The sequence below is a fragment of the Boleophthalmus pectinirostris genome, unplaced genomic scaffold (assembly GCF_026225935.1).
Source record: "Boleophthalmus pectinirostris isolate CB_2022bp ecotype Guang Dong unplaced genomic scaffold, ASM2622593v1 HiC_scaffold_17, whole genome shotgun sequence".
NCBI lineage: Eukaryota > Metazoa > Chordata > Actinopteri > Gobiiformes > Gobiidae > Boleophthalmus > Boleophthalmus pectinirostris.
Window position 1 is genome coordinate 23,189,516 of NW_026571115.1, and position 12,288 is coordinate 23,201,803.

Below are 12,288 nucleotides of genomic sequence, written 5' to 3' on the forward strand. Positions count from 1 at the left end.
TGCAAAAAGTCTGCCTGTATACATTTTTATCTCCTATTTAACAAATAACTTGTTTTCTCATGTTCATTATAGTCACCATGCGGTAATAAGGTTATTTATTTCTGGCTCTTGAGTGAAATATGATGTGCATGTTTGCAAGTGTGCATGTCTGTAAGCTAGAAAACAAACTGGGAATTTAGTATGTCAGTGGGCGGATCAGTTCTTAAGCAAAAGTGCTGTATGAGTAATGTAGTGGAAGGCGGCACAGGTACAGACAGATTGCAGATTAATGCTTTTGTCCTTAAAGTATTTTTGAGTTGCTTCAGACTTTTCCATTCACAACGATTAGCATAGAACATGTGCAATCACACAGCAGCCTGACCGACTCATTCTTTTGTCCTCCTCCGCTTCAGCCTCTCTGTTATTTACAGGTGTGTCTCTAAGCACAGAGTTCTTGCAGATTTTCTTAATAACACTATTTGCATTTATTTCCATATTTCCTTAAATCACATGTCAACCCTGACAGTCGGGTTGTGGTGCTGTGTTAGATCTCTGCAGCCAAAAAGATAAGAAACGAAGGGAAACAAAAAGGGAAAATCAATGTCTTCCCACTGCTCCCATCTCTGATGTGGCTATATATAACCACGTCTATCTTATTTCATTTCTCTCATCCTTCATCATGTTCTGGAAGAAATGTGCTCCTCCTTGTGTCTTTGGTGTTTTATTTCTTAGTGGAACTCTAGCCTTTGGATTTCCAGAAAATATATTTTTTATTTACAAATAATGTTTTAAATGTTATAGTTTCACTAAGAGGTTCAAGTCAAAGCTGGGTTTTCAAGAACAAAGACTTATGTCATGTACACCCACACCGGCCTGAGTTTTACGCATTCCCACACAGTTATTCTGTGGTTCTTGCACATACACAGCCCTATTGAGAGATGGCTGCAGTAGGGCAGTGTGCTGCTGTATGTGTGTGTGCAAAAAGTCTAACAGTGCCCTGTGCTTCTTTCAGAGCCGCACGGGCCCTCCTTTACCATCGGTAAGGCCATATGGCTTCTATGGGGTCTGGTCTTCAACAACTCTGTTCCTGTGCAAAACCCCAAAGGCACTACCAGTAAGATTATGGTGTCTGTGTGGGCCTTCTTCGCTGTCATCTTTTTGGCCTCTTACACTGCCAACCTGGCTGCTTTCATGATCCAGGAAGAGTATGTAGACCAGGTGACAGGTCTATCCGACAAAAAGGTAACAAAGAACTCTGTTTTTTTTTTTTGTTTTTTGTTTTTTCATTTTAACAGTACAGCATATTATTAACATGAATTTTCCCGGTTATTTAGTTCCAGAGTCCCAATGATTTTTCACCCCCCTTCCGGTTTGGTACAGTCCCCAACGGCAGCACAGAGAGGAACATTAGGAACAACTATCCTGAGATGCACTCATACATGACCAAGTTTCATCAGAGGAATGTGAATGAGGCCCTGCAGAGTCTGAAAGCCGGGTGAGGACTGCTGTATACAGTACAGCCTAATCTTAAAACACATCAGCGTGAGCACACATCCACTCAATCTGTCTATGATAACCTAAAATTAGTCCAAACTATTTTCTCTCCACCACGGTTTCATCAACTGTTCCTCTTAGCTCTTGTGTGCCAGCTCCAGCCTTTGGCAAACCAAGCGGAAGTCTATTACACTTATCAGCAGCTTAGCACTATTTAGCAAGTTAATTGGAATGGTGAAGCTGCGATGTCTTGCTTCTAAATGGTAATTAATTGTAACCTATATTTTCCGTGCTCTTTTTTCAACAGCAAACTAGATGCCTTCATTTACGACGCAGCCGTGCTGAACTACATGGCTGGTAGGGATGAGGGCTGCAAGCTGGTGACCATTGGCAGTGGCTACATCTTTGCCACCACTGGCTATGGCATCGCTATCCAGAAGGAGTCGCTTTGGAAAAGACATGTGGACCTGGCCATTCTTCAGCTGTTTGGAGATGGTAAGGAGCAGCCTCCATCTTTTACTTGTGTAAATGAAAGCACTCAGCAAACAAAATCCATACCATGTACAGTATACTCCACTCAGCATGTAGAATAAATGTATAATCTGTCACATACACTTTAATTGTTACTTTTAGCAGAAGTTTATTTAGGTTTATGATTTTATTTGAAGCAGGTGGGTTGTCTGAACACATTTAAATTAGTCAGCTGGCATCCCTTTAAAAAGACAACATTTACAGCTGTTGTGATAAATTCCATAGCCTTCGTTTCTAATTCCAGAAACGGCTTGTGTAGACAGCGCTGAGTTGTAATGTGATTTTCAACTGTGTTGTTGGGGGCCTATACTTTACGATAGAGATTGCCTTTTATGGGAGAATGTCTGAAGCTCTCTGGGGCTTGTTCTTCTGAACTGCACTTCTTTCCTGTCATATTGAGTAGCAACATTAATGAATCTGAGACCGAGCCACCAGTGAAATGTAATGTGCTGGAGCCATCTAACCAAACACTATTCACTTTATGTGAAATTCTTAATTATACACAAATGTCACAGCTGACGCCTACTCTGCTTCCACAGTCTTGTTTTATAATAGCCCATTTTAATATACACTACATGACAACTAAGGCAGGACAATGCAATGGAAGTTTGATGAGCTGTAGCTAGTTAAGTTGGGTCTGATCCAGTGTGTTGTGAGCATCCAGAACCACGGGCCCTCAGGGGCCCACTATATTGCGTCCCAGTTAGGGGTGCCAGCATAGCTCCTGGTGCATTTTGACACTGTGTGAATATGGGTCAGCCTCTGGCATGTACCGTGTGAAACAGACAGAAATATTGCACCACTTTATTTATATCAGCCTACATACAGAACACTAATAATTAACGGTAAAAGCAACATACAATAGATCACTGTGTTTCTTATTATGTCACTGCATACATCTCAGCAACACATCAGAACACAAGCTCTACACACATCCTGTCTTAGTGCTCTCAGGATTTCAAAGTCACTTGGCCACGCCTCACCAACCTCCTGTTGGCCTAGAAAGTCCACACTCACATTCATGAAGTAGCCTGTACCAAGTCACCAGAGATCTGGAATACAATTTACAAAGCCTCTGCGTTATATGATCAGTCAGTGATAATGACCCAAAACAATCCAGATGTAGTTTCTGATTTTAGATTTGATGCTTTCTTGAGGAGGCTTTCATTTGTTCTAGTAGCTTGATGTAACAGGGTATTATGACAATTCACTTGGCATTGTTTTTTTTGTTTCGTTTTTTTTCCGTACACTCCAGACCACTGTATGCAAACTTTAATAGTTTAGACAACATCCCAGTCCAATTTGAGAGGCTACAGTGCTTTGTTCAGCTCTGATCATACCAATGCGTTGCTGCCACACTAGGGCTGATGTGCAGAGACAGCAGCTGACTGGATGATTAATTAAGCAGCGTCTGTCCCGCACCAGTCGGCTTTGATAGAGCAGCCCGTGATGAAACTGAAGGTGACCCACAAAGAGTAGCCAGGCTCAGGGACCATCCTTCTACATAGCTCCTCCTTACACATTCCTAATGCTGTGTTCCCTGGCACACTGCGCATAAGCCAAATGGCAGCAAATAGGATCGATGTAATTAACATTTGACCAGTGGCATGTGTGTCTCTTCCTGTTCAGCTTCTCCTCTGCAAATATCAGCCCTGCTCCTTCCCGTCTGGGTGCCTTCTTCCCTTGTGTTGCATCATTCTCTCTGTGTCCTCCATTTCCATCTTTTATTACATCATACTCTTCACTCTTAAAGTTTATCTTTTAACAGCCTTTAATTCAATCCCTCTGTAATGTGAAACTCATCATTGCCATTGTTCTGGCTTTTTCTCGCTACTTTCTTGCTCCTGTTACCTGGTTTCTGACATGTTACCTCATCAAATCGAACAGAATTGCAAATACAGATGTGGATACGGATTTATGGAAGAGGTCAAAAAACGTTTTCAATCACAACTGGAGTCTGTTAAAGGTCCTATTTTACACAATACTGACTCTTGTCAGGTTTAATCCATGTTATAATGCTGTTACCTCGTCAAATACATACCTGGAGTTGTGTTTTGTTTCATTCACACATGTTTGAGTAATTCTTTATTATAAGTCAGTCTACATCTCCAAGGCACAAAATTCTCTATTCCACCTTGCAATGTCATGTAGTCATAGTTTTCAAAGTTTACCTTTAGTTGAGAAGAGATTGGTAGAGGTTGGTAATGAAATCATCCAAATGATTCTACTGAAGGTGTATGGAGTTTTAAAACACTTTGGAGTACTTCCTGTATTACCACAGAAGAGAAGAGCTCAGCCTAAATATGCAGAGGTTGTGTATTAAACATGTGTGAAAGAAACAAAACACAACTCCGGGTATGTTTTTAATGCGGAAACAACATTATAACATAAAGAAAATAGTGTTAATATGGACCCTTTAAAAGTTGTATTTTAGTGGGCAACTCTAGATTTAAGCCTCAGCCTCTCTTCATCTTTGTCCTTTCACCAAGAGCAATGTCTAGACCTGAGGGTAATATTATGTGTGATAAATACTATTGCACCTTACTCATGAAATACTTGGTCATTTTTTATGCTGCTGTCTTTGGATTGCTGATAGTTTGTTGCACTCCCTTTAGGTGAGATGGAGGAGCTGGAATCCTTGTGGCTGACTGGAATCTGCCACCATGAGAAGAACGAGGTGATGTCCAGCCAGCTGGACGTGGACAACATGGCTGGAGTCTTCTACATGTTGGGCGCTGCCATGGCTCTGTCCCTCATCACATTCATCTGCGAGCACTGGTTCTACTGGCAGCTGCGCTTCTGCTTCATGGGCGTGTGTTCAGGACAGCCTGGATTTGTCTTCTCTATAAGCAGGGTGAGAACAGGAACTTCATCTCACTCCATTCACAATTTCCATCCTGGCATTACTTATAGATCTTTCATACCATTTTTGTTAATGGCCTTTTTGCAGTCTTCCAGTATTCCCAGTGACATGTCCAGGATACATACAGCCAATTGTGTTTTAAGAATAGGATAGGATAGGATAGGATAGGAGAATAGGATATCCCAATATAGTGACAATAACTGAGTAGGCATCATTCCAAAATTTTCCTGTACAAAGTATTGGTATTGGTATTGATATTTTATTAGTTCTGACCCAAAAGACGCTCTGCTAAATTACCTCTTCATTACTAAGTCACCTACACAATTCGTACTTGACATTTTCAGCTTCATTGCGTTTATTTTCACTTGAATAAGTGACATTACACTTCAAAGATTATCTTTTAGAGAGTATTTTAAGATTAAAGATGATCTAAAATTGCTCTTACGGCTTGTTCTGCAACACTGGTAAAGTCCACGTGGATAGAGAGGCTGCCTCCTTTTGTTTTGACACTTAACCAGGCTTTCTTCGTGTCACGAGGGTAAATATTTACAAAATGTTGAGCCGAAATCAATATTTCACTCAACAGAACTGAAGCACAGAACTGGAGAGGGTAGATTACTGGATCTCAGGAGACCAAAGTCACCCCAGAGGTATTTGATTTGCATTCCAATTGTTTTGACATGGCTCCAGTGTAATTCACTGTGGCTCTGAAGGTGAACCGCTGCAGGCCAGAGCACGTGGCTAATTTACAGCACAGAGTCACACCGTGCACGCGCTTTCCTATAACACTTGATATGCAGCCTTTACCTCTATAGCCAAACCAGTGCAAGGCTACAGTGGAAAACCCAGGCTCACACTTTCTCCTCTCCAATGCAATATTCCGCTCCAGTGCCCAACTTTGATTATTTTCTCTGGTGTTAATTTTATGCTGCCTTGTTTACGCCTGTGTGTGCGTGTCCTCGGCTCATTTGTGTGAAAGATGCATAAAATATCGGTCGGTGAAATGTCAGCTGACTTCTCATTTCCACAGACAGGCCTGGGTTTTGTTGCTTTTGATTATTACATCATTAGAATATGTACGGGCCTGATTCCAGCGGTAATTATGCGTTGTGCAACATTCAGCGATCGGTCTCATTTACAGAAATGACTTTTGTCTTTGCAACAATGTGACAGCCGCGTGTGTGGACCAATTCAACCCCATTATTCAGTATGTTAAAATATTCAAAGGAGACGTTCACTGAGAGGGTTCATTATCATAGTACATAGTAAGGGAGATGGACCTTGTAGAACAACAAACGTTCCATCTTTGTATAATGCTTAGCACAGCATTACATCCAGTGCTACAGTAATAAGAGTTATTTTACAGTCTTTAATAAATCTAATACTCTTCTGTGACTGCTTTGTAGGGCTGGGCAATTGACCAAAAAATCCTCATGATTTTTTTGTTTTTTTCATATTGATCAGTCATGATTTTCAATTAAACTATATTTCATCTAATTATGAAAACCCTAATCTGAACTCTCCTTTTAATCACATGCTCTTACTGACAGAGGATTAGCTGTAGAACCCTCCATTAAAAAGACCCAAGCATATCATTCATGATTAGAAATAACTGAATAACAGTTTTGATTAAAATTCAATTCTTCGCCCTACTGCAATGACACACACAGTTTGAAATTTCATCTGATCAACCCACCTGACTCCTCCAGAGGTGTAAGCAGTGCTCCCAAGACTGTTCCTCTGTTCTTGCATGGTCCATTTCTCTCTGTTCTCTCCACTGCTGCTCTGCCACCACAATTGATTCTGCTGTTTTAATTTCACAGCGTAATCCAATAAACGTATCACCACAATTAATGCTTAAGCCCTCAGTGTAAAAAATGAAACATCTGTCACGGTTGGCCTGCATCACGTGTTGTCGGACAAGGTTTAACGGTCTACTCCTCTCTCCCTCGGCTACCTGCTCCCACTGCCCCACCTGCACTGCTGCTACTAATTAATTATATTGATTTAGATGAGAACGGTAAATGTATTAGGGCAGTAATTACTCACTTCATGTTTTGCTAGTACACACACCCTTTAAGATGGGAGTTGAGACTGTAGGCTTTCTGAATTCTGTGTATAAAACATTATGTTCTCAGTAGTTTGTTTGTTTCTTGCCCAAATAAATGAAAATGAGCACCAATATGTCCTTCATTATAATGTTGACATGCAGAGTCAACTAGAGGTCTATAAATGTGGGTAACTTAAAACTTAGTGAATTTGTGAATATTGTGGAAAAAGATGACTCAACTGCTGTGTGTTTTTTTTTTTGTATATGGAAAAAGTTGTTAGTACTCATTATGGATCTATTATTCTTTTGTGTCGTCATGCAGTATTATCGTGGTCACAAGGCTTTTGAGCTCTCATGTTGCACATTTGAGTCAGAGTTGAAAATTTTAAACTTTGCTGAAAAAAGCCTCACGTTAATGTGTTTCAAGCGTTTGTCCTCAAATGCAAAGGCGTCCAACTAGAGGCATTTGGTGTGATTTTGACTAGTTTTCAGGGTAGTCAAGTGTTATAAATCTTAATCTGGTTAAATACGAAAGTAATAGTAACACTAACAACTTGTCAGAAATTTTAAAGGGAGAAACTGTAATTTTGTAAGCCTCCCTAGAATATTGCAGTAAACACTAGTATTGTGCCATGAGGTGAATACTGTAATAATTTTATACCATGAGATGTGGATATTGTTACTCTTGCATATGCGTGTCCTCTCTTAGCTCCACTCACACACCAGTGAAATCCCACACTCCTCAGACTCCTAGGCGGTAAAGGATTACAAAGCAAACCACCTTTCTGTTGAATACAGAGCAGCAAACTACTTTGACAAATGTCCGATGTTATTACCTTCTTCATGTCTGCTGCTTATTTATAGTGTCTTAGAAAGAAAACATCACCAAATTTAAGGTCAAAACCAACCAAGGAGAGACAATCCGTAGACTAGCCAAGCCAAAGAGGACAGGTGAATTTAGGACAAAGCAAACAAAAGGATAGAGTGATAATTATGTAAACTGACAGCACAGATGAGATGCCACATTCCAATAAGCAGCGGGAAAAAGTGCTAAAAGCATGCAGGTGGGAGTGTGCATTTATTTACATATTTCACAAATGATCTCCAGCATGCTCTCCAGGTAGTTATGCTAACCTCTCTAGACAAGCTTTACATACTCTGCTGCAAACAGAGTGTGAAATTATAAGAAGTAATGCCATTATCCAAGCACTGAACGAAGGATGAGGAAATGTTTGGTGCAATGCAGATTGTCCATACAGCTAAGATAATTAACTGGCTGAAATCAGTGTCCAGGGAGAAAGAGGCCTGGGTCATATTCGCAGAACAGGAGGAGGAGCCATAGCTTAGCAGTGGCTCTTAAGATAGACCATTTGACAGCTGCCTGAACTTTGACCCTTGAGCAGAGTCTTGTTCTTGACCTCAACACTACTAAAGGGTCACGCAGGGTCAGCTTTGTATTTGAAAAGATGACCGCTGACGCATATTTACTTTCCCAAATGCCTTGAGAAACAAAGTAAAATCTTTTTTTTTAATTGATCTGAGTCCCGGACATCCCATCTGTCATGCCCTGTTTGTCCCCACTTCGCTCCCATTTTTATCTGAATATTGTATGGTACATCACTGAATGCAAATGGAGCCGTTTGTCTTGGTGTCAGAGGATGGTAGAGATGGCGTCTCCCAGGGCTTGCTGACTGTGCTGAGGAAGGCGTACTGCTACTGAGGTGTTTAATAACTGCCCCAGGATATTGTTGGGCTGAATTCTAATCACATTGATTCAAGGTATTGACCAGTTGGACTCAGGGGTTTTTACAGCCCCTGTGCCTTTATCCATCATGTGCTGTCCCACTACACTATCTCCTGAATGCTGCTGCTGCTGTTGCCTCTGTGCGCCCTGGTTCTGTCAAAAAATCTAATGCGCACTTTTAGGACTTTTATTATTACTCCTTCATTACTGATTTTGTAGAATATTGACAGCATTAGCCCACAGAGCTCTTTTACTTTAGTCTTAAACTTCTAAACTTATTGGCTGAAGTGCAAATTAGTTTTATGCTTTTGCTTTTTTCTAATGTTTATTTTACAGGGTGAAAACATTAGTACAAGTACACACCCAGAATTCATCTGTCACTAATGTGTCTTTTTTATTCATGTGGTATATCTCAGTGATAACTCTGCCTGTTGTCTTCCCCTACAGGGCATCTACAGCTGCATACACGGGGTCCAGATTGAAGAGAAGAGCAGCTCAGCATTGAACTCACCATCTGCCACAATGAACAACACCCATTCCAACATCATGCGTCTCTTACGCACGGCCAAGAACATGGCTTCGCTGTCCGGGGTGAATGGCTCCCCTCACAGTGCGCTGGATTTTATCCGCAGAGAGTCTTCTGTCTACGACATCTCGGAGCACCGCCGCAGCCTGGCTGGACACTCAGACTGCAAGCCCCCTTATCTCCCTGAGGACAACATGTTTAGTGACTACATCAGCGAGGTGGAGAGGACGTTTGGTAATCTCCACATGAAAGACAGCAACCTGTACCAGGACCACTACATGCACCACCACGGCTCTTCTCTGGGTCTCAGTGGGCCTCCTCCGGGCAGACCTCATAGTCTGGGCAGCGCCAGCTCCTTGGAGGGGGGCATGTTCGACTGCGAGAGCCTGGGAGGAGGCGTGGCTCCCATTTTCACTACACAGCCCTGCTCAGCACTCACCCACAGAAACATGAGCAAGTTTGACCTGCTCCCACAGACTCCTCCTTCCAGCCAGGGCTTCAAGAGTGCCTTGCCCGATGTCTATGGCAAGTTCTCTTTTAAAGGAGGGGCTTCCAGCTCTACGTACATCCCAGGACATAGCTACTGTGGTGGTAGAGGTGAAGAAGATGGCAATATTCGGTCGGATGGATCGGATATTTCCACTCATACTGTTACATATGGGAACCTAGAGGGCAACGCCAAGAAACGCAAACAGTACCGCGATAGTCTGAAGAAGAGGCCCGCCTCAGCTAAGTCCAGACGGGAGCTGGACGAGATTGAGCTTGGGTACAGGAGGAAGCCCTACCACATAAGCCACCATCACTACCATGGCCATCGATCTATCTCACCACCGCCTGTCCTGCCCTCGGAGCGCAAAAGAGGAGGTAATGATGGTAACACCTTCCTCTTCAGGGAGAAAGAGAGTGTTCGAGATTTTTACCTTGACCAGTTTAGGCCCAAAGAGGGTGTCCCTCAGTGGGAGCATGTGGACCTAACTGAGGGCCCTGCCAACAGAGATGGAGGAGTCCCCACCTGCACCTCGCTGGTTCCAGTGGATGACTTCCTCAAAAGTAAACCCAAAAAGCCTGACCCAAAGACCGCTGGCTCTGGTCTGGCTGGGGGAGAGTGGGAGTGCAGAAACTGTCGAGGTGCAGGGGGCAAACAAATGTCCCTCCATGGGAGTGGAGGTTATGGTGGTATGAGCTGTGGCTCCTCAGCAGGAGGCAGCCGGCCCAGCTCCGCTACATGCATGCGCTGTGAGGGCTGCAAAAAGACTGGGACACTGTATGACATCAGTGAGGATAACAACCACATGTTGGAACAGATGGGGGAAGGGCAAAGTGGGGCAGCTCCTCAGTCCCAGGCCCAGCAGAGGAGAAAAGGTGGTTTTGGGAAACCCCTTCGACGGCAGGCCTCTTATGACACATTTGTGGACCTGCAGAAGGAAGACACAGAGGTGATGAGCAGCCTGATTGGAGGTTTGAGTGAAGGGGGAGGCATGGGGGGGGTAGGCATGGGAGGAATGCTGCCCCCACCAAGAAGTGTTAGCTTAAAGGAGAAGGAGCGCTACATAGAGACTGGTAGTCCTTTTTCAAACATATTTGACCGACATGGTGGATCAGAGCGGGACCGAGACAGAGACCCTCTGTTTTACGGAGGGGACAGGAGCAAAGGGCCAGGTTCTCCGTTCGGTCTGTTCAGAGCGGGTGAAGGACCCCATCGACGCTCCATTGGGGAAAGAGACATGCGGGACAGGTCACTTATGGAAGGAGGCTTCTCCTTATCCAAATCTCTGTACCCTGACCGGGTCAACCAAAACCCCTTTATTCCTACTTTTGGTGATGACCAGTGTTTGATGCATGGCGCCAAACAATATTATATGAAAAAGCAACAGCAGCAACAAGTTGCCAAAAACAGTCGAGGTGACTTTAGGAGCCAACTGAGCACCACATCCTATGGACAGGCCTCTGCTCCATCTGGAGTCATGTCTAGTGTTACCCCTCGCTTCCCCAAAGAGCTTAGCCTGGGGGGACTGAGCCACCACGGCTCCATGCTGGGGGTCGGTCCCCCTAGACCCTTCAATGGAAGCAATGGCCATGTGTATGAGAAACTGTCCAGTATCGAGTCGGACGTGTGAGAGCCGGGGAGAGGAGGGGGTGATGGGAATAGACTCATAAGTGTTAGATCAGGGATGATTCCATTAAACACTGTCCACAGTCCCAAGGACCACTGACATAAGAAGAGGGGGTCATGACTTCTGTAGTTCAAAAATCAGGACACCCCAAGGAGCTGTGGGACTATTGCTCTCTCAGAAATGGCCAAAGCTACTTCACTTTCTCCACATAGTCATTCCCCTCGGCCTCAGCTCCACAAGTCCATGTACTCAATCATTATCAGGAAGAGGCGACACCTCATCTCAGTTCAACACTGGACGTGTGATGTAAGTGAGACATGAGTGCTGTCACAAGGAGACTGTGAACTGCCCATCTGCCCTGTGTGTGCACAGGAGTGTAGTTGCTCCACTCCTCACCACTCCCCCACATGGCCATCATCACTTTCCAATGAGAAATACAATCATGAATGATAATAAGATCTTTGTTTAGAAAACAGGGTATAAGAACAACAATAATTGTGAATAAGACGTTAGTATTGATAATAATGATCTCATTGGTCTTGTTTTCTGTCCGGTTGCACTTATCTTTCACTGTTTTAGTATGTGACATGTTGTGCCCAGCCCTAGAGCCACCAGGATGGTTGGCCTTAGTTTTAACACAATCCACAAAGACTTGTTTTCAGTGGAGTTTATACTTTCATGCTCATACTTTTCTTTTGCTTCTTGAAAGAAATGTGATTTTAAAACATGGTAGATCCTAGATCTGTTTGTTTGTACACACTCTAAATGAAATGCACACTGGACACACTTTTGTCACTTGTTTTACTGTGAAATGTTTGGTCTGAAGCTGAAGATACTGGAGGGAGGATGTGCCTTAATGGTCTCCGTGGATGTTTCCTCCAGGTCATATATGGTCCAGCTGCAGCACAGAGTAAACCTCCTGTTCGCTCCATGTTTATGAGCCTAAAGTGCAGTAAACATTTACTGCACACTCAAGAAGCTTAAGGA

General features: G+C 43.3%; 1 protein-coding gene across 1 annotated transcript in view; it reads left to right on the forward strand.

Annotated features, from left to right (window-relative positions):
* grin2ba (glutamate receptor, ionotropic, N-methyl D-aspartate 2B, genome duplicate a) overlaps nt 1-11,304 on the forward strand; it is a 65,155-nt gene extending 53,851 nt beyond the window's left edge. The window contains exons 10-15 of the mRNA XM_055152804.1: nt 992-1,221; nt 1,314-1,474; nt 1,781-1,968; nt 4,620-4,858; nt 9,109-11,063; nt 11,133-11,304. Coding sequence (XP_055008779.1) covers nt 992-1,221; nt 1,314-1,474; nt 1,781-1,968; nt 4,620-4,858; nt 9,109-11,063; nt 11,133-11,304 — 2,945 coding nt within the window. The remainder of the gene's footprint in view (nt 1-991; nt 1,222-1,313; nt 1,475-1,780; nt 1,969-4,619; nt 4,859-9,108; nt 11,064-11,132) is intronic.
* Nucleotides 11,305-12,288: the final 984 nt, after the last annotated feature.